The 22916-nt window shown below is 40.3% G+C and overlaps 1 protein-coding gene across 1 annotated transcript; it reads left to right on the forward strand.

Annotated features, from left to right (window-relative positions):
- The first annotated feature begins 430 nt into the window (after positions 1-430).
- LOC18424183 (auxilin-related protein 1) lies at positions 431-20698 on the forward strand. Its single transcript, XM_011630619.3, has 8 exons — positions 431-1458; positions 8366-9992; positions 10192-10330; positions 10480-10577; positions 10730-10795; positions 12850-12939; positions 18440-18616; positions 20222-20698. Exons 1-8 carry the CDS (start codon positions 860-862, stop codon positions 20258-20260), a joined length of 2835 nt encoding a protein of 944 aa, XP_011628921.1. The 5' UTR covers positions 431-859; the 3' UTR covers positions 20261-20698.
- Positions 20699-22916: the final 2218 nt, after the last annotated feature.

The following is a 22916-nucleotide window of genomic DNA, read 5'->3' on the forward strand; positions in this document are numbered from 1 at the left end:
CTACTTATTCACCACACCTGTGAAAAGATTTGCTGCTCCGGTGGGAGCATATTGTGCATTTGTCCCTTGGGGTAAATTTCATGTTAGGAATATCTTTTTGACCCTAAGTTTTATGGATGTAGCTTCTAAAGCCTAATAACCAACCTCACACTAAAAACTAAATAGGAATTTCTATCTACTTAAAAAAAAATTAATGTTATAATATTGAACAAGAATCCTCCATTTATGAAGGGCAAGATCTAGGTGTTTAAAGAACTTAAAATTTAATTTTTTTAAAAAAAAATGTTTGATAGATCCTAGAATTTTAAGAAAAATAAATCTCCTTAGTGATTTGCCCCAAAGAGTTGTTATATGCCATGCAAACAAACACCATATAAAAGGAGAAAAACCTATTCGATGTTAAAAGAGGTGAATTCCCTTTCTACAGTAAAAAAAAGAAAAAAAAGTAGACCCTGTAAAACAATAGAGGAGAGAGAAAGAGATAGAGTAGAGAGAGAAAATGGGAAAGTTCAAAATGGGGATTCAAAAGGGCATAAGCAGGTTACATTTCCATGTCCCCCATCTCCACTCTCTCTCTCTGAATATCGAAAGGGGGAGCCCCTATTCGATCCCCTCCATTAAAACAACAACGAAAAGGCCCTGAAAGATTCCAAATTAGGGCACAAAAATCATCCTCCTCTCTCTAAAGCAGCTCAAATCGTTCCTCCTCCTCCTTATCCTCCCTATTCTCCTTCATCCCCTTCTTCCCCTCTCCTATGCATCTCGTTGACCCCTCAATTACCCAGTTTCTCGATCTCAAACCCTAGGGCAAGAATCGAGATCCCATCGATTGAATCGATCACCATTGGATCTAGGAGGGATGGAGGATTTTCCCGGCCTTTTGCAGCGTGACTTTGGCTTCAAGCCTCAAGGTAAATCTCCTCCCATGTCTGCTGTGAAAGGCTCAAGCTCTGGTTTTAACATGGGTGGTTCTGTGAAATCACCACCAATTAGTCGAGGGAGCTCTAAATCGGGCTGGAATTCAGAGGATTTGTTTGGTCCCTCGAGTAATCAGAGTCGTCATGATCCGTCGGGTTCAGCTGTCTATGATGATGTTTTTGGGGGCCCACCAAAGTTCTCCGGTGCCATGGGAACGAGGGCTCCTTCTGGTTCGGAGCCCTTCCTTCAAGGTTTTAAGGATCAGTCTAAGTCATCATCTATACCGGTTTATGATAAGCCTGTTTATGACGATGATATTTTGGCTGGGGTTCGTGGGTTGAGGAGCTCCACCGGTGTGGAATATGATGATGTGTTTGCTTCCATGGGTCCGGGTTCCAGCTCTAATGCTGCATTTGATGATCTGCTGGGTGAATTTAACAAGAAGGAGCCGAAACCAATGGGAATGGGCGAGGCTAAGCAGGATTCAGCTTTTGACGATTTGATCTCTGGATTCGGAGGCAGTGATCCCGCTAAAAACAGGTGCCTTTGGGTTTTGATGCTTAATATATGTTCTAATTTTTTTGAATGGAAGTTGATGTTTTCGCGGGTTGTTGAATTTTCTGAGTGATTGGGTGGGTTGCTGTGAAATTTGTGATGGGCTTGTGTAATAATAGAAATTTGCTCTTGATAAGTCACTGAATCCTACTTTATTCATTACTTCGAAAAATTGAGCGGGAATATGTGTATGCTTAAAAAATTTTCTTCATATTTGAAGGTTGACTGTTATGAACCAGCATGGATCAATATTTGACATTGCAGGACAGTGGTCTTCTGCTTCGTTGAATTCTAGAATGGGATCGACCTTAATGCAATGCATGCTTAAAATTTTGATTTTGTGAGTTATATTTTGTGCAAAAGATTTGAAGATATGCATATGATTTCTGCTATTTTACTATTGATATGTTTTGAGTCTTTTGATGAGTTTAGAACTCCTAGTAAAAAGAAGTATGGAGTTTACATGACCTCTCATTTTTATTTATTGAGTTAAAGTAGGTTCCTTGTTTCCCTTTCTATTGGTTTCTCCTTAATGTTTAAATGAATTTTATTGTGGTTGAGACATGTCTTTAGGAATTCTTTTATGTGTTTATGGACTTTTTTTTTGAAGTGGTTAACTTTGTATTGACAAAATAAAGTTCTACATCAAGGAACAAAAGACTGCAGCCCATCAAGGAACAAAATCTGTTTAGTTTTAGGGAGAGCATTGTCATTAGTAACACTAAAACTAACATGAAAATCTTAGTTTAGAAGATTCTCATTCTGGAAGTAACGTTTTAGTTGCTATTTTGAGAAGTTTAGTTGTTTTTAGTTATGCAAATTGTAAATGCAACTGCTCCATAGTATTCAATGTGCTTTTGGGCTCCATAGGGTGTGGAAACTGCCACCCTAAAAAGTATAACTTGAAGTCTAAGATTTTGACTTCTGAAGCAACATAGCCACTCAGTGACATGCCCCATAAGTACGAATTCTTAATGATATTGTGAAATTTAGAAGCATAACTCATATTTTAATCAGCAAATAGTTTGTTGCTTCCTTTCATGTAGCTTTTTTTTAACTTCTTTCTTGATGGACTAAACCTCTTACTTGTTATTTTCTTTATAGTCTTAGTGTTAGTTTGGATGTACCCAAAATTGCAATATTTTTGGATTGCAATTCAAAAATCTTGTGAAATAGATTTGAACCATTTGGACAACCACAAGATTTTACTAGATTTAAATAAAAAATACTGCAGCATCAAGGCAAAAGTTACCTTAAAAAGAAATTCAAGTCACACTTGAATTTGTTTTTATGAAAGTGCGGCTCTCTCACCCTCACCCCTGTGCAAACCCCACCTTGTGACCCAACAATCCACACCGTGAAACCTCAGAAACCCCTAATCTACTCTCTCTCTCTCTCTATAAACTACTTCAATTCGAAATCTTCAAAGGAAAATCAAGTGCCACAAAGAAACTCTGAAGGAGACAGCTACTCTAGTTTCTGTTTGCTCGCAGAAGTTCCACAGCAAGCTGGATTAAAGCTTGTTTGTCTCTCTCTAGAATGACCAAACTCCGCCCCTCTCTCTCTCTTTCTTTTCTAAAACCAGGGGTAGACTCTTGTCATACCTCCAAACAGAGGTAGAAGAGGAAGCTCAAATAAGGCAGAGAAGATGAGAGAAGAAGAACAACAATAACAGGTGCTTGGATCTCTTTTTAAAGGGGAGAAGAGAAGAGGGAAGCACGCAGTAAGGTGATATATAGAGGTGTGAGAGAGAGAGCATTAATTGCGTAGTTATCCCCTTCTTGTTGAGGGAGAGAATCGCAGAGAGAAAAATAGACTTTATAAGAAAAGAAAAAAGGCTTCGTATTTTTTGCAATTGGTATTTGAAAAACTGTTATTTTATTGGATAACAATTTTTTTTTATTTGACATCCAAACTGGCCCTTAATTTTTGAAAAACTAGCAAATAGTTTGTGGCATCCTTTCATATAGCTTTTTTTTATCTTCTTTCTTGATGGACTAAACCTCTTAACTGTTATTTTGTTTATAGTCTTAATTTTTGAGAGTTTGTCATCTTTGTTAATGCACTCAACCTCTTAACTTTTGAGACTCAGTTTTTTTTTTTTTTTGAACGTGTTAACCTTTAATTTAAGAAGAGATGGTACATAACCTTGTCTTGCCACAAAAAGGTGCTCGAGGTGAGAAGGAAAAAAGAAAAAAGGCATCTAAGGCCTCTTTCGAAAAGTAACTGTTTTGGAATAGCAACTTAAGAAAAGAAGCCGATCCTCGGAGCAGAAAAAAGCCAAAAAAGGCAAAGAAAGGAAAGCCAAAAAAGAGAGATCTGCTAGAGTCCTTCCATCTCCGCTGCTGCTTTTGCTAGGGAATCAGCGTCGTGATTTCCTTCCCTCCAAGAAGGCGTCCACACAATGAATGTATTCCTGCAAAGGTAATGAATCCGATCAACTGATTGTGCCAAATACCAAGGTGGGAGGAGGCAGAATTTTGGGCCCAAGTGATGGTGTTCCTGGAGTCACCCTCTATAATGATAGAGGGCAGGTTGAAATTTTGGGTGAGAAGTAAGCCTTCTAGGAGAGCTTCAACTTCAGCCTCAGTCGAGTCTTTGTGACCGATATGTTTGGAAACAAAGGCCATGATAGAACCGAGGTAGTCTCTGAGGATGACTCAAATTCCTGACGGTCCCGGGGTACCAAGGGAGCAATCGTGAAAATTGAGGTTTAGCATCCCATGTGGTGGAGGTTTCCATCTAGAGGACCTAGTGGGGCAGGAGCAATGATGCCTAAGAACGATGCTCCAATCTTGGTGAAACGCCAAAGGCTGAATACCTTTGAACTGAGGGTGATTAGTAGCCCAGAAAATGATGGAGGCTTTGAGCTTGTTGAAGATTTTGAACCAAGGAGAGTAAACCCCCCTAAAAATCCTGTGGTTTTACTCGATCCATAAGGACCATAAGGCTGTGGACACCACTGATTTCCAAAGCAAGGTTCCTGCTTTGGGCCATGGGAAATGCTTAATTGAAGAAAGAATCGAAGTTGCCTCAGCCGGAAGTACGCATTCCACCTTGAAAAGCTTGAGGATAGCACCCCATAGGTTGTATGCGTATGAGCAATGTAGGAAGAGGTGGTTATTAGTTTCCTCTTCTACTAAGCACAAGACGCAGCGATTGGGGATCCAAAAACCTCTTCTTTGTACCTGATCAACGGTGAGAACTCTCTAATCGAGGGCCAACCACATGAAAACCTTGACTTTGGAGGGGCTAAGGAGTCCCAAGCCTAAACCACGATCGAGGTCGGAGCGAGGGGGAAAGTAGAAGGTAGAGACAGAGAGTGGTAGAAAGAGGAGACCGAGAAAGAGCCACCAGGGGAGGGGCTCCAAATGATTCGGTCAGGGCCCGAGTGGGCGAGGAAACATGCTTGCAGGTTTGCCGAGAGAGAGGCAAAACTGAACATTTCTTGGTCATTAAGGGATCTCTTGAAAACAGGGTTCCAGGATCGAGAGGTCCCGGCTAGTAGCATTTCTTGGGCTACTGTTGTCCCTTGATCTCTAGCGAGACGAAAGAGGTCAGAGCATTTTTCTTTAAAAGGAGTATGGCGCAGCCAGAGATCGTGCCAAAAGAGGATGCAGATTCTTGATCTGGGGTGGAATTTGATGCGAGGTTTGAAGAGTGGAAATATAGAACAAATAGGCCTCTAGACACTTGAGGATCTGTTATTGGCTCTGAATTCGGGTACCCAAGGGGAATCGTGGTTATGATATTTGGTTTTGAGGATGTCGAGTTAGCAATTGCCAACACCATTTGCCAAGTAAGGCTAAATTTTGAGTGCCGATATTTTTAATACCCAAACCCTCCCATTTTTTAGGCAGACAAAGTTTATCCCAAGCTAACAGGTGGAATTTGTGGTCGGAATCAACACCTGACCAAACGAACCTTCTTATGAGTTGCTCGATCCTCTTTCTGATGGCCACAAGCATTTGAAAGAGGATATCTGGTATACTGGAATGTTGGCTAAAGTAGCTTTGATGAGCATGAGCCTACCACCTAGGGATAGAAACCTCCCTTTCCATCCTGATAATCTGCGGTCCACTTTGTCGACAATGTGGGACCATAGGCATTTGTTAGGTTTTCCAAGACAGAGGGGAAGGCCTAAGTATTTTGTGGGTAAGGTTTCCTTGCTGCAACCCCTGGAATCAGCAAAGGAAGCGAGAGTGGGAGGGTCGACATTGATCCCCATCATAGTGGTTTTGTCGTAATTTACCTTGAACCTGGTGGCAAATTCGAAGCATCTAAGGAAGAGGAAGAGATGCTGGATTTCCGAAGGGGAGGCATTGCAGAACACATGGGTGTCGTCTGCGTATTGGAGGTGGAAAATTGGAGGAATCCCGAGTTCCACAGAGAAGCCACACAACAATTCTGCGGCATACATCTTGTCGATAGAGTGACTGAAAACCTCTGTCGAAATGGCGAAGAGGAAGGGGGAGAGGGGGTCCCATTGGCGAAGTTCTCTAGTAGAAGGGAAGTATCCTTTGGGGGTACCATTAATAAGAATAGAGAAGAAAGGGTGGGAGTAACAAGCTCTCATCCAATTTCTCCATTTGACTCCGAACCCCATCCTAGATTGGGTTTCTTCAAGTAAATCCCAATCGACATGGTCATATGCTTTCTCCCAATCGAGCTTTACTATGATGCCAGGATTTTGTTCAGATGTCTGGAATGTATACATTCGTGAGCCACCAGGGCACCATCCAGAATTTGTCGGTCTTTGATTAAAGCGCTTTGATTGGGAGAAATGATCAAGTGTAGGTCCTCTTTGAGGCGAGAGGCTAGCACCTTAGTTGAGACTTTGTAGGTGGAGTTCACGAGATTGATAGGTCTGAAGCCTTTGAGCTGATTTGCACCGGGAATTTTGTGTACCAGAGTTATGAAACTTGTGTTCATAGCTCGGTGAATGATCCCCCTATCATGAAATTCTTCTAAGAGGGAGAGGAAATCAGCACGAAAAGATTCCCAGAAAATCTTGAAAGGAGCGAGCTGGTAGCCATCTGCTCCAGGGGCTGTATCAGAGTTGAGGTCCGAAATAGCTGCTAAGATTTCGGGTTCAGAGAAAGGTCTCTCTAGCTAAGAGGTCTTCTCAGGTGGTAGAGCAAGGAACACAATGCCCCTTATTTGGGGACGAGTGGTTGACGGGGCCGAGAAGAGGGTTTGAAAATAGCCAAGGATGGCCTGCTCTATGTCTGGGGGGCGATCTAAAAGGTTACCTTCCACCAATAGCTGGGATATAGAGTTATCCCTGCGCCTGCAATCAGCCGTTCTGTGAAAGAAACCAGTATTGAGATCCCCAAAATTCAACCACTTAATTCTAGATCTCTGGTACCAGAATATTTCCTCTTTTTTGAGTAGGGATTGGAATAGTAGTTTAAGTTTGTCCCTTTCCTGAAGTTTAGGGCCCGAGGGAGACCTAGTTTCTTCCAGGTTGTCAAGGGCCTTGATGGACTGCAAAGTAGCGGTTTTCTGAGGTCCGAGGAACCCTGGGATATTCCGACTCCAAGATTTTAGCAGCCCCTTGAGTAATTGCTGTTTTTGTTGAAATTTGAATCCTGCCCATCCAACAATCAAACTAGAAAGTTCCAACCACCAAACCAGTAAAAGGTTAGTAAGAGAAGGTTCTTCGAACCATGCTAATTCAAACCTAAAAGGTTTGGGGCCACTAAGTGAGGGATTGGTGTTAAGGAGGATAGGGCTATAGTTTGAAGTGGGCTTGGGCAGAGCCAAAGAATGGGTTCCAGGAAATGAGGTCTCCCAATCAATATAGGTGAGGAAGCGATCCAGTCTTGAAAGAGAGGGATTGGGAGTGTGGTTGGACCATGTGTATTAAGCGCCTTGGGTTAGGAGGTCTAAGAGGTTGTTGGAAGCAATGAAGTTAGAGAAAGCTGACATAGCTGGGGAGATCCTTGAAGAAGAGTTCCTTTCATGGGACCATCTAATGAAGTTAAAATCACCCCCTAGACACCAAACAGGGTGGGGAAGTTGACCAACCTGGTTGAGTTCCTCCCGAAAGAGAGGTCGGAGAGAGTCTTGGTTAGGCCCATTGACAGCAGTAAATTTCCAAAGAAACTCGTCAGGAATTCTGGATAGTAGAATGGTGACGGAGCCACCTGTTGGGATACCAGTATCCTACTATCTTAGTTCTCCCTGGTGAGCTTTGTTGAATTTGGCTGCACTTGTATCTCTTCCTTTTTTCTTTTCTCTTTTTTAGTGTCACTGCACAAATTCATTTTCCCCATATATTCATCTGTAATTACAGTGTTTGTTAGCGATGCGCATGACATGCAACAGTGCTACATCTTCTAGGGATTGGTCATATGTTTCCTCCATAGGGAATAACTAAGTGCGTTCCATCACACTACCATTATCCAAAGAGAGTGGCATCCATATTTAACAAAATTTCCCCCATGATACTGCATAGTGGATGCATCCTATATTATCCCACCCCATGGTTTATATCTCTGCCATCATGATCTCTGTTTGTGTGTGTGTGTCTCTCTCTCTCTGTATTTGTGTCTGTATGTAGATGTATGTGTTCTTTTGTATGACGAGTGCATTGGATTATTAGACACCCAAATTTGAAATCTACAAATTCGGGATTCAATGTCCAACTATCCTGAAAGGCATCATATCCCTTCTTTCCGGTTTCAGACATATTTGCTGAATATTCCACGCCCTGTCAGTGTTGCTTTAATGTAATTAAGTCTTCAATGCATTATATTGACCATCTTGTCCCCATAGTTTTGCTGCTATCTGCTGAATGAAAATTTCACTGCTTATTTCTTTGTTTTGAATGTGAGGCTCTTTTGCGAAACTATTGAATGTCATTTTTTTTGTGTAATGTGATTCGCAGGGCAACTACAAATTCCAGTCGTCCACAAGAGCAAAGTATTCCTTCAAGTAAATCAGCCCCAAATATGGTAGACGATCCTTTTGTTGTTTTTGATTCAAATCCATTGCCCCCACCCTATTCATCTTCAGGGTTATTCACAGATGATCCTCTTGGAAACATTGGCATGCCATCAAATTCTCGAAGCTTGAAAGAGGAATCACCAAGGAATGGGGTAGCAGTTGATGATGGATTTGATGGATTTCCCGGAACTGTGCCAGCACTTTCATCCGATGGTAATAAGAAAAATAAGAGCCCATTACGAACAGGGCAACACTCTTCTGATAGAGACATTGAAAATGAGAAACCTCCCTCTAAAAGCCTGGGGAATAACATTCCTAAGAAAGAGCAGATAAACAATAACAGGGAAACTCATCAACCACTCTTTGACATGCCTACTGGCATGCCTGATTCTCATAATTTTACTGGAAAAAGCAGCTTCCACTCATCAGGTGTAAATACAGGTTCTTATGAAGGTATTCATGAGGTAGACACATCTCCGAAGACTGATGGGAATACGGAGAGTGTTGATGATGTATGGCTTACTGTTGATGAAATCCATCTTTTCACACAACCTACTAGTGCTCCTCCTCCTTCAAGGCCGCCTCCTCCATTGGTTATTAAGCAGGCACCAAGAAAGGTTAATGACTATTCTAGTTTTCCGCAACCCTTCCAGCAGCGTCTCTTTCCAAAAACAGTGGCTGATGCAGGGAGGACTCCAGGCATATCACCGATTGATGAACTGGAAGATTTTGCCATGGGTAAGCCTCGGACTTCGGCAGATGAACGGACTGATGCCATCTCAAGTGAAGAAGATGTGGAAACTAGTTCAGCGGCAGCGGCTTCAGCAGCTGCAATGAAGGAGGCCATGGATAGGGCCGAAGCAAAATTGAAACAAGCCAGGGAAGTGAGAGAGAGAGAAAGAGACGCAAAATCCAAAAGCAGAGAAGAGAAAGCTGCACAAGAGGCTCAAGAGAGAGAAGAGAGGGAGAGGCAGGAAAGACTCGAGCGCGAGAGGGAGCAACGCGAAAGAGAAGAGAAAGAGAGAGAAAGGAAGAGAATAGAGGAGAAAGCTCGGTTAGCCGAAAGGGAGGCGGTCGAAAGGGCAAACCGTGAAGCGCGTGAAAGAGCGATGACAGATGCACGCCAAAGAGCAGCCGAGAAAGCGGCTGCCGAAGCACGTGAACGAGCTCAGAAGACAGCGGTTGAAAGGGTCTTGGCTGAAGCTCGTGAGAGAGCAGCTCGAGAAGCAAAGGAAAAGGCTGAGAAAGCAGTAGCTGAGGCTCGAGAAAGGGAAGCAAGGGAAAAGGCTGAAAAAGCTGCTGCTGCTGCTGCGAGGGAAAAGGTGGCGGCAGAGAGAGCAGCTGTGGAGAGAGCTGCAGCTGAGGTGAAACTTAGAAATGATAGAGCAGCCGTGGAGAGAGCATATGCAGAGGCTAGAGAGAGGGCAGCAGCAGAGTCTAGAGAGAAGGTGGCAGCAGCTGCAAGAGAGAAGCAACAACAGAAGAATAATAATGATAATGATCTTGAGGCCTTTTTCGGCGGTGCTCGGCCAAACAGTGCCCCGAGACAAAGGACCGCTACCTCTTCGGTTGGAAATCTATCTCATTGCTATAATATTATCTATGTTCTCCTTTTCTTTTTGGTATTGCAGTGGTAGGATTTGAACTTGGGATTTGGTGTTGCAATTGTCTACACCTTAACCAATTGAGTGCAAGCTCCGCTCCATCTATTGTGGTGAGGTTTGTGTGCATGTTGAGATTAAGTACTATTCTGACTGGATGTTGCAGGATTCTTCCGTTGATGCCCAATATCAAAACAAAGGAACTTCTGATGGGTCAAGAAGGACATCTACTGGAACCTCAGCCAGCATGAGAAAAGCATCCTCTACTACAAATATAGTGGATGACTTGAGTACCATATTTGGAGGTAGCAGATTAATTGAACTGCTGTATTTCTGCTCTAGCTTCCCTATTTTTTGGTTGCTTCCTTCTGCAAAATTGCCCATCTTTCCTTCTTTTTTTTTAATGTTTTGTTGGGGGAGTCAGACTTAATTGGGTACACTTTTGTTGTTGAAGCTGCTCCACAATCTGGGGAGTTTCAAGAAATTGAAGGGGAAAGCGAAGACAGACGGAAAGCTAGGCTGGAAAGGCATCAACGCACATTGGAGCGTGCAGTATGCTCTCTAACTTTTAACTCCATCCTTTTCATTCTTACTAGAGCGGCACACTGTCTGTAGAACGTATTAATTATCTTGTTTGCCTGTACTGCTTTTAATAAAGCCACAGACAAATTTTCCCCTTTAAACATCAAATGTACTTTTATTAGGCAAAAGCTCTGGCCGAAAAAAATGAACGTGACAGTCAGCTCCTGAGAGATCAAGCCGAAAGACATGTAAGTTCTAAAATAGCGATCTGTTGTTTTTCTATTTATTTATTTATTTTATCTCGGGTGTTCTGTAGGAATGGCTGCTAAAACTTCTCTTCTTGCTTTGGTTCTGATATCAAATTGAAGTGTACAAGGGTTTGTGGTTGTAATTTTATATAGGGAAACCTCACTATGCTACCATAGTTTTCATGATCTTCTAGAATGCTGCTTTTTTATTATATTTTTCAAAACTGCCATCCAAGTTTCATTATTGCCACTTCTTCTAAGATTGTAACATTACTATGTCAGAGGAACCTGTTATACTTTGCCATCTGAGCACAGTATGAGAACATGGAATGTTGAGGAAAAGAACTGCAGGATTTGGGGGGAGAGAGAGAGAGAGAGAGAGAGAGAGAGAGAGAGAGAGAGAGGCCAATGGTGGACTTTGGGACTGGAGAGGGATGGGGATCTTGAAGGAAGGAGTGAGAGAGGCAGTGAGGGAGGAAGGGAGGGAGGGAGAGGGAGGCTGGGAGGGAGGGAGGGAGGGAGGGAGGGAGGGAGGGAGTGGGAGGGAGGGAGAATCCATTGGCAGCTACGGGATCAGATCATAAAAGAGGGACTAGCAGATTGAAGGATAATGGGCGAGAGCATAGCTGTTGTGAACAGCATCTGGAATGGTTCTGGGATTGATGGATCAAGGCTACCCAGAAACTCCTTATGATAGGGATCTATGTCCGTACGACATTAAATCTAAGGAACATGGTCCTTGTGTTCTAGGGATCGAGCTCCCCAATTAGATAGGATTGATTTCCCTATTTGAATAGCAACAACCCCAGGCCTGGTCACTACGAGCTCCTTATAGGGGTTCTTAATGATATCTTCCACTTTGTATAGTTCTCTAGCATGTGCACTCATGGTTTTGCATGCAAATACAGCTGGTTATCTGCATATGATTCATCAGCTAAAAAAAACTGATTAAAGGAGCTGGAATTCAATGACCGTACACTATTGAATCTAAGGAATTTGATCCCTATGTTTTAGGGATCGAGATCCAGAATTCTAAAAAACGAGATCCATAGAAGATCCCTTTCCGGTTTCTAGAGTGGATCGCCTACCAAAGTTGGCAATCCCAGTAACTATGAGAGAGAGAGAGAATGTTGCCAGTGGCGATGGAGAACCATGAGAAGGTATGGAATCTGCAGATATGGAATAAGGAACGAAGGCAGAAGGAGATGAAAGAAGAAGAAGTGGAGATTCGGTTTAATAAAAATTTTATCATTGTTTTAGGAAGGTGGAAGGCGGGTTCCTTATGATTGATGTGCCTTAATGGCAACACATATGGTCATATGCGAGTTAGAGGGAGGTATGGAGGGAGGGAACGAGATGCCCTACAAATGCTCGATGATGTGTTTGGAGTCAAATTCTATTGCTTTTATCCATTTTAGGTTTTAGGTACTAATATTATAATACCTTTAAGAGATGCCTTTTGCTCTCTCTCTCTCTCTCTCTCTCATGTACGCATGTGCACATATTCACAAACGACAACATCATGAAGACATGCCAAGGTCGTGCCTGCCTTGGCCATGGTACTAGAGGGCTTCTTGCCCACCTATTTGGGCACCTTGAGGTGGCCTGATGTCCTAGATGTCATGCCTATCCTACCTGGTGGCCCCTGGCCTAGGCACCCTGCCTGACCTGGGCATTGCGGTACAGCTGGTCTGCCTCAAGGTGCCGAGGAGGGCTGCCTTTTAATACACAAAATATTTTTAATATATATTGACCACAAGAAAAGGGTATTTTGGGTAATAAATAGTAAATAATTTGAAAAAGTGGCAATAACTGGAGATTAAGGGGCTAGTTGGTAATTTAGAAGAACATGAAAATGAGGTTGTATTTTTGAAGATTGCGAAAACAATGGTGGCTGAAGTGAGGTTTTCCCTTCAATTTATTGCAGAAATATCATCTAGATGTCGAAGTTCGAGTCTTATTGTTTATGGCAGCTAAGCACAACTGCATTGGTCATTTTTTTTTTTTTGGGGGGCGGGGGGATGTGTGCTTATTTTGGCTGGTTTTATTTTCAGAGGATTGGAGAAACATTGGATGCAGAGATTAAACGGTGGGCTTTTGGAAAAGAAGGCAACCTGCGTGCTTTGCTTTCAACCTTGCAATATGTATGTTAACATTTGATTATGTTTACTGGCACCTGCTTGTCATTCGTTATTCTTGTCTGGCATGTTTTCTGTATTCTGTTTCCTGTTTCCTGTTTCCTGTTTCATGTTGATTCTATTTACTTGTGTATCTTGCTCTTTGGGAGGTATAGGAATTTGTACTTGAGTCTCTTTCCAGCATGCTTCCAATTTTCCTTGTTTTCGTCTTGCTAGGAGTTGCAGAATATCCACATGATAGGTTTCTTGGTTCATTTGCAAGATGTGCCTCCGCAGAATGCAGAAATTCTGTTTCTGTTCGAATTTAAGAGTCAAAAGTAAACAAAACTTTTGAACATCTGATATAATCTGCTGGCACAATTTGCTCTGGAGGACTTGTTCAGCTTCTGAGAAAGTTGTCCTGTCTTACGGACACTGGATGAGGTGTGTATATGGGCGAGGCTGGACTGGACAGTCCAACCAAATGAATCGATGACCAGTCCTAAATGTGGCCTGGTCTATCTTAGGGCCAAAGGTGCAGGAATTAGAGGTGTAGGGACTAATAAAAAGAAAAATAATTTATGTATTGGACTGTTTGAGTTGGTTCGATTGGCTGGTCACATTGGTAGTTCTTACTTTTATTTGAAATTCTGTTTCTTCTTTACATTTTTTAAAACCACTTTCAGCCTGTGAGGTACCATAAAAGTTGTTTGTGAGCGTACATAATTCTCTTTATGTGAGAAATATTGGATGCATTTGATGTTGCATTAAGCACAAGGGCTTCTTCCTTACTTGGCTACAAGGAAGGATAGGACTGCATAAAATATAAAATAAAGGCAGAATATGGGACGTAGAAGGAGACTAAGAATTGCTAGTCTTAGAATCAGGATCTGAAAAGAAAAAATAAAGTAAGTATTTTTCTTTTTTTTTCCAGATCGTGAATACTATTTTTTCTTCATTTGGTCCAAGATTATTGTAATTCAAGTGTTTGTGTTAATATGAATGACACTTTTAAAAGTTGTATCCTTAGACTTGCCTTAATATATTAAACACAACAAGTTTTAAGAATGTCCAAAATCACTCAATTTAATTTGAATTCTAGGTGAACATGGGTCTTTGATCATGGTATTCTTTTTTGGTTTGAGTCTACTTTACATGGAAAAAGTCCAATAGAGAAATTATTTATAGTTTGGGAGATATTGGTCAATCTTTGGAGTGTGCCAGTCCTGAGTACCCGATTTCCAGAAGGTCTGCACTTCTGTGCGTGGACCTTTTGGGCTATGAAAATGTATGGTATTTAGTGGGGGCTATATGATTCGTTTAGACAATTGCGTCTAGTTTCAGTAAAACGTTTCAGAGAAAAATTACTCATATTTCGGTCATGTTCATTTTATCAGATGGTGCTCCTATTGTATTTTCTGCTGCACAGTCCAGAAAATGACCCTGTGAGTCACGGGTCAGTAAGCACCCTATAAAGAGTGTTCAAGGGCCAAACCCCAAATTTTTGTTATCCTATTTTGTGTCTAATTTCTATAGAAAAAAGTCCCATGAATTATTGTTGGGTAATTTTGGAGTTTTGGCCCTAGAATTGGTAGTTACTCGACCTGAAAAACCAGAAAAAGGTGGTGAGCTGCATCCCATGAGCAAACTAGACAAGGGCGTTAGACACCTTGTAGCCTCCTACCATGGAACCAGTATTCCAAAAAACTCTGGGTGGCGCCAAGGCGGCCAGGGGGGTCCAGGCCGCCCAGTAGAATAATCAACAAGGGATATATAACTGTCTAATTGTTTTGAGGTCAGATTTTGTGTAAATAGTCCATAATTCCATACATTTCAATTTCAAAAATCAAACTTTGAAGTTTAAACTTGAAACCATAATGCATTATAGAATTAAACCATATCCATAGTCCATACCATGATCCAAACTTCATGCACTCCGTAGTCCATACATAGTAAAAACTAAAAATAGGAAAATATAATCCAAGATAGCAACTTAGCAAGACTTTGATTCATCATCAACAAAAATGAAAGAAAATAAGAAATAATACAGAGTTAGGGCATATATCAAATGTCTGTAGTCCACAACTCCACATGCACTCCTCAATACTCCATAAATCCATATCCATAGTCCACTCATAGTTAAAACCAAAAGTTTACAAATGATAGTACACAACCAAGAGGAGGAAAAGAAAAATGAAAGAAATATAAACTTGAAGACTCAAAAGGTTTTTCAATCATCACCCATCATAAGAAAAAGCAGGGTCAGTTGCATCATATGCTTCGGAGTCGAGGCCATCATCATTGGAATCATCTCCCTCCTCAACATATTAGTTGTCCTCTATCTCTTATGTATTTGCCTCTACTTCCTCCTCCACCCTCGTACTTTGTGAAGACGATCTAGTGGCCCTAGGAGGGTTAGCTGCTGTCCTTGAGGCCTTCATGATCATATTCCATGTCAATTCTTCATGCCCCTCGACCTCATCATCATCAACTAACAACTCCATAGCATTATACATATTTTTGATCTGAGGGAGTCTCTCTTATCTCTCTATGCAAACCTCTCCTTCAAGTATTGGTTATACTTAACATAGACTAGGTCATTGAGCTTCTTTGATTCAAGCGTGTTCCTTTGTTTGTAGGAATCTAATAAAATCAAATGAAAGTATGAAACTAATTAATATAAACATATAATACCACAAAAGTACAAATTTACAGCTGATAGAGTAATCAATAATTATTAAGTAACTACTAAAGTACTAATACAAATTAGTAAATTGTGAATTAATACAGGAAATAAATTACCATCGTAAAAGCACTCCAATTCTGCTCATAGGCGGACGAGGTAGTGGTTACGCTTAAGATTTGAATGGCCAACTTTTGTAAATTTGGAGCATTACACCCATGTTGGCTCCACTAATTGGCTGCAAATTGATTATGAATTACAATTGGCTAATTATATATAAAATATAGATTATAGAAAACAAACAACAAACCTGAAATGAAACTAGAACGTGAGGAATTTAAAAATATCATTACTTGGATCAATTTTGGTCCTTTGCCTCACCGCCATTGAACTCCCAAAAGACTTTGATGCACGCTTGTTACTTGTTAGCTCATCAGTGCACATAATGTCTTGGATATGATTAAGAACTAGCACATCTACACACTTATTAAATCTAGTCGTAATTTGTGTGTAAATCCCTATCGGCATAGAAAAACGTTGGGTTCAAAAAATAACCAGCTGCATGTGAAGGCCGTTGTAGTTGCCTATCCCACTTCTCATCAATAATCTTCCAAACAGGCTCATAGCGGCTCAGATCATCATTTAGATTATGGGCTATCTCTCGTTTGTATCTCTCGATTGCCTCATATATGTAGCCCATGGAGGGCTTGTCACTATCAACCATGCGAAGGGCTTTGACAAGAGGAAAAAATACCATAAGAGCGCCTTTCACCTCCTGCCAAAAAGCCTTACAAAAGATAATATTTCTCACCTTCTTCCCTTTCTTATCTCTAGACCACTTTCATGCCCTTAACTCTTCCGAGGTAAACATCTGCCTCAACTGGACTCTCCTCGAATGTATGCTATCGATGATAGGTACTAGGTAGAAAATCTCGTGACCTTGGGCCGCACAATCTCCTTCTTCTTTGTAAATCTAAGCATCATGCTGAGGGTGGGGGGTGTAGCTAGAAATGAAAGTCGTAACTGACTTTGCCTTCTTTGATGTTGCTCTCAATGACCCGAAAGGCACAATGGGATGGGTTGGACCATTGGCAAATTTTAAGGACAAGAGGAAATCTTTGATTGAGGATCAAAGGCATCGCATCTCGTAAGGCAACAGGTAGAGGACCAAAGTATGATTTTTCATTGGTTTGACCTGTAATCTGGTTCTACTGGACATGTAAACATTTTGAACTGAGTGGCATATGGACATATTCACACTTGGCTTACATGGTGAAGGACCAATTGAGCTTCGCTAAACACCATTTGTTTACTACAAGAAACTTATAAACCTGCCAAGTCACAACTATCCAAGATAAAAAATCTCAAATTAAGACTTCAGGTAAAGTCAACAAATATACTATATCTTATAATCATCATCATCATAGGCTTTTCCCAATTAATTGGGGTCGGCTACATGAATCTTGGTCGGTCATTCTTCTCTATTAAAGGGCATACCCTCGGTGAGGCCATAAATCCCCATATCTTTTCGAACTACTGCCAACCACGTCTTTTTGAGCCTATCCTTTACCCTTTTCAGTTCTTCCACTTGAACTAAGTCGCGCCTCCTAAAAGGTGTTGTACTTGGTCAGCGCCACACATAGCCAGCCCACCTAAGTTTACTCTCTCTCATTTTATCTCTTATTGGTGCTACACCTAAATACTCTTGAATGGATTCATTTCGAATTCTATCACTTTTTGTCTTGCCATTCATCCATCTCAACATCTTCATCTCTGCTATACACATTCTGCCCCATAGAGCAAAGTTGGTTTCACAACTGTCCTATAGAACTTGCCCTTCAACTTCATTAGTACGCGACAATCACATTAAATTCCAGTTGCACATCTCCACTTCGCCCACCCAACACTAATTCTGTACGCGACATCTTCTTCAATCTCTCCATTTTCTTGGATTGTCGACCCAAGATATCGAAAGTGAGATCTTTTTGTATTTCTTGGCCGTCAATCTTAACTACTTCCTCGTCTCTACTCCTACTATTACTAAACTTGCATTCTATATACTCTTTCTTAGTCCGGCTAGTTTTAAAACGTGTGAAAAATATACTATATACTAGTATTGCATATAATATTTTAAACATGATCATGACTAGCTTTAATATTTTAAACATGATCATGACTAGCTTGCCTCAACTCTAGTGTGGCTTGTTTAGTTAGTGAGCTAGCAGGCATGGTTTGTTTTGGCTTTTGCAGCTGAAAAATATTGCTTACGCTTTACGCAATTTGATCTTAGTCAAGCGGCCTTTCTGAGATGGCTTGGCTTGTGCACCCCAAGAGTCCTAATAACATTGGGTTGTCATTTAAGGTTTAGAAATCTGTTCAAGTTTGGAAGAAAACCTGCCAAATCCAAGCAATTGTCACTGGTCTGAGTTCCATCGTAGTTTTATTGTTCAAGAACTAGGTGAAGGGTGAAGCAACCAACTTTGACATGCATATGATTTGAAGGAATTTGGTTTCTCATGTTTTATTTAGATCACATCTATGAGCAACATGATTGTTCATTCTTTCTGTAGTTTCTCTGACTCATTTTACCAAATTGTTACTTGGAAGAGAAAAGGTTCAGATGATGGTCTTTTCATATTGTCTTCCGTGAAAGTCATTTGTCTTGCATTTTCAATAATTGCTTTGGAGTTTTAAACTTTTTTGTATTATACTTCTGGCCTCAAATGTTAATGTTGCTTTTTTCTGTGGGTCGTCTGGGTGAGTGTCAATTGTTTGAGATTTGATGAGATGGATCTCTTTTCTAGGATTACCCTGTACCTGACCTGTCTTTTGATGTTTGAGCAGGTACTCTGGCCGGAGTGTGGCTGGCAGCCTGTGTCTTTGACAGATTTAATTACTGCTACTTCTGTAAAGAAAGTCTATCGAAAAGCAACTCTATGTATCCATCCTGATAAGGTGCAGCAGAAGGGTGCAAATATTCAACAGAAGTATATTGCAGAAAAGGTTTTCGACATCCTTAAGGTACTACTGATTTTATGTAGGAGTTTTATGCAAGTGCTTCATATGCGTCTTTTTCATCTCTTATGGTTCCAGATTAGTTGAATAGCCAGTCTTTCACAACTTTCTTTTGATTGGATAGATGCCATAAATTATGCCTCTTTTTCTCATGGCAATTTAGAATGTTATGTCTTATTTTGTATTGAATTAAGTATCGGTCATATCCGCTGAGTCAATGAATGACATGTTGTGCTAAACATTCATTGTTAATATTTTTTTTGGATATTTTTTAGGTGAATATATATATATATATATATATTTGGATATTTTTTGGTAATTCACCGTGTATTAAGTTAAAAAGAAAAAAAATAAACTGTATCAAAAGGAAATGAATATTTGTTCTACTGTTAATGTCGTTCACCAATTGCATTGTCAAGAATGCAGTTGTAGTTATGCATTTATAGCAATAAAACTTTGCCATCATGATTATCATCATCCGAGCCTGATCCCAATTATTTGGGATTGGTCATGAATCCTGTTATGCCATTCCGCCCTATCAAAATCCATACCCTCAGTCACACCATAAGGCGGCGCCATATCTCTTCTAACTGCTTGATCCATATCCTTTTGGGCCTTTCCCTTGCCGCCCTTTTAGAGCCTTCCACTTGAACGAAATCACCTCTCTTAACCAGTGCATTATACAAACTTTGTCAACACTTCAAAGAAAAAATAAAAATAAATAAGTAATAGTTTGGGTCCTTTCAGCATCACGTACGAGTAGATTTATATGTGAATGTAAATATCAGAAAACTTATGAGAAGAGGAAAAAAAGATGGGATTATGTGATTTGGATCTCTTAATTATAATTGTTATGATCTTTAACGACCGTATAAGGTGGAGAATTGCTAGATGGTATTGTTAGAGGGGTCCAAAAAGCTTGAAAGATGACGTTGAGAGGTCCCTCAGAAATGAAGAGGATCAAGATGTCTGAGGCTTTGCTTGATGGTGTGTGCGTTGTGGATGAGTCATGCACTGTCCACACCCAGTGTTGGTGGTTCCTTCCGTTTTACTTATAATGAAGATTATGAATTCAGTTCATTGTTCGCCGTACCTTTTCTTTGTGTTGGATAATATTCAATAAAACTTGGTATGTTTGTGATATTTTTGATATTTATTGAATCTACCAGTGGGTCTCATATTTCTGCCCCATTCTTTTTGGTTTTGTATTCTTTAAATGCTAACTCATATCAGTTGGGTTACAGTTCAGTAAGTTGATCCACCTGAATTTCGAGTTGTCTTTATTCGGGGGCTGGGGATCTTGATTCAGTGGTTGAGGAACTCCAGTGCAAATCCCCAGTTAAACTGTGATATTCCATATGCTACCCAACGAATAAAAACCTGTGCCTTTGCCCATAGGGCATCACTTTTTGTATATTAGAAAGTAGATTTATACATTGCCCGTCTTCAAGTTGGTGGTAGAGCAACAAGTTTGCTTACATGTGATTGTTCATGTAATTATTGTTAAAATCGTAATAACAACTACAATAGCAATAGCGATGACAACTACTAGTAAACACGCCAGAACTTCTTATGGTGATTCAGTCCATGTTTTCTATTATTGGCTTACAGGAAGCTTGGAACAAGTTCAATTCAGAGGAGCTCTTTTGATGATTTCCAATCTTCTATTTCGAGGGGCAAGAAATGCAGATATGATGCTGGCCCACGGAAGCTGCAAAGCTCTGGGTGGCAGTCAGTGCAGTTTTCTTGGTGATTCATGTTTGTGATTGGTTCGTTATGCACCATGCCTTCTGCTCAAGGTCCTGGAAGTGTAAGAAACACTTAAATTTTTTGCTTGCTGTAAATTGCTTTTGTTCTCTGTATGTCTTGGGTATCATGGCTTGAGGCTTGTTAGATATGTATTGCACGCCTTTTGTCTTCTGAAGCATGTAGAATAGAGAGCATGGGAAGTCTTTGTTGGTGTCGCCTACTGTAGGTTGAGTTCTTCAGCCACTCTCATCGAGGATGGTGGGCTTGTTAATTCTTTTCTTGGACAGAAATTTCTTGAACATTTTGAATGAATGCCAATATATTATTGGTGGTTTTTTATGACTGTTTGGCATCTCAAGTTGTTTTGGCAGAATTTTACTTGCGAATTTTAGAATGAGTGGGAAGATTCTCAATGAAAGAGAAATAATTGTCTGGTATTTAACGTCCTTAGAATCTTGTACATGTACCTGCTTGGAATAGGGTTATGCAAAGTAATTTGGGAATGGATTTAAGGATGGAAGGTTGTCATAAACTGGTTTTGGTCAGAGTTTAAGGATAAAGTCCCAACATACAGATGGATGACAGATTCAATATTACGAAACTCAGCTTTCTGGTGCTTAGTAGTGATCTTGCAGCGTGATGTGTGTGTGTGAGAGAGAGTTTTGGTGGATGTTGGGGACCACAGAGAGAGAGAGTTTTGGTGGATGTTGGGGACCACAGAGAGAGAGAGAGAGAGAGAGAGAGAGAGAGAGAGAGAGAGAGAGACTTAGCACACGGATTAATACATCCTAGGCATGAAGCTGGGTTTTAAGTTTGGAAAGAGTTTATATAAGGTTAAGGCCCTTACAGTCAAATTAAGGCCTCAAAAATCAGAGAAGCTATCTTTTGCCCTTCTTGAAAATAAGGGCCTTGGTCCATGGACTTCTAGCAGTTTTAGTACATCATCAAGGAAAACCTAATCCTGCTACTTAAGGAATTTCATGCTAGAGGGAAGATTGATAAGGCAATGAACTCAGCATTTTATGGCCTTGGTGCCTAAAGTATGGCGATTGGGTCCCTCAATAACATGAGACCAATCAACCTACTTGGGAACCTTCTTGCAAGAGTATTGGCCTCTATACTGCAAGCAATATTGAATCCAACAATATAGGATCCTAAACAACAATTGCTAAAAATATGCCAATTGTTAATAGTATTTTGATAATACAAATATGCAAATAATAGGGGTGCATAAAGCAGGGTTGACCCGGGTCCAGTCAATTGTACCTGGGCCCTACCCGCCGGGTCATGGACCCAGACCCTGTTTGGATTGACCCGCTACCTGATTGCCACCTGCAGCTGAAACTTATTGAAAAAATGGAAACATAATAAGGGGATTCCTGATTAAATGGTGCAATGGATAGTAAAAAATACAATAGAGAATAAAATGAACTTTTGATGAAATCAAGGAAATAAAAGGCAACTTTGCCAAACAGTTTATGAATTGTTACGGCTTGCTTTTGGCCAAATTTACATTTTTTGTAAAATGTATCACCCAGTAAGAAAATGTTCGACTCACTTCGGGATTTGTTGGAGATTTTGAATACCCGAAACCCCAATTTAACCGATCATCGAATATTACACATTCAATATCGAATATGTAAAATCTATAATCCAATAATAAGCTCAAGATTGTTTGCAATAATTAGAAAACATGAGTTAGAGATGGAAACAAAATCATGCGAGAAAATTCGAGAGACAACCATAATATGAATTTAACGTGGTTCACCCTGTAGGGCTATGTTCACGGGCAAGCTGACAAATATTCTACTATCAAAAAAGAAATTTATAAGGGGATACAATGTTATTTCAAATGAAAAAATTGGCGAAAAACATCATCAAGAATACCTTCTTGTAATCACAAAAAAATCATGATTTATCCCACTTCATTTCGAATGATCCAAGAATATGAGCAATATAAGTTCATACAATTCTCCCAAGTATCGTACAAGAAATCATTCTTCACCTCATTCCATTTCTCAACATAACCCAAGGAGCTCTAACCCCTTTCTAGAGAGAGAGAAGAGTAAACCCAAAGAAGAGTGAATCGTGCAACCCAAAAAACCCTGTTTTACTTTTATATAAGCCCCCTAATTGCAGTGACAAAAAATCCCAAAACAAATGGGCAAAATATAAAAGTATAAAAAATGTGATTTTGCTATCACCATTCAATATTATTTACCTTGATAGTAAATCACTTACTTGCCTTGCCAATAATCCCCTTTTTTTTTCTTCATGAAACCTAGAGAAGTTAGGTTCGATTCCAACTTCTCTATCGAAACCATCATCATGAGCATATCCACCATATTTTCTTTGGTTCTAACTTTTACCAATAGAACCAAACCATCTTCAACAACTTATCGAACATAATAGTATCAGACTAGTATGTGTTTCGTCCTCTTGTGATAAACGAGATTCTTGGCCGAATTAGTGAAACTCATATCATCATAAAGCACTTCCATGGGCTTAGAATTGATACTCAATTCTCCCATAAGACCTTGAAACCAAACTACTTCTT

Source organism: Amborella trichopoda, chromosome 9 (assembly GCF_054954075.1).
Source record: "Amborella trichopoda isolate Santa Cruz 75 chromosome 9, AtrichopodaSantaCruz75HAP2 v2.0, whole genome shotgun sequence".
Lineage (NCBI taxonomy): Eukaryota > Viridiplantae > Streptophyta > Magnoliopsida > Amborellales > Amborellaceae > Amborella > Amborella trichopoda.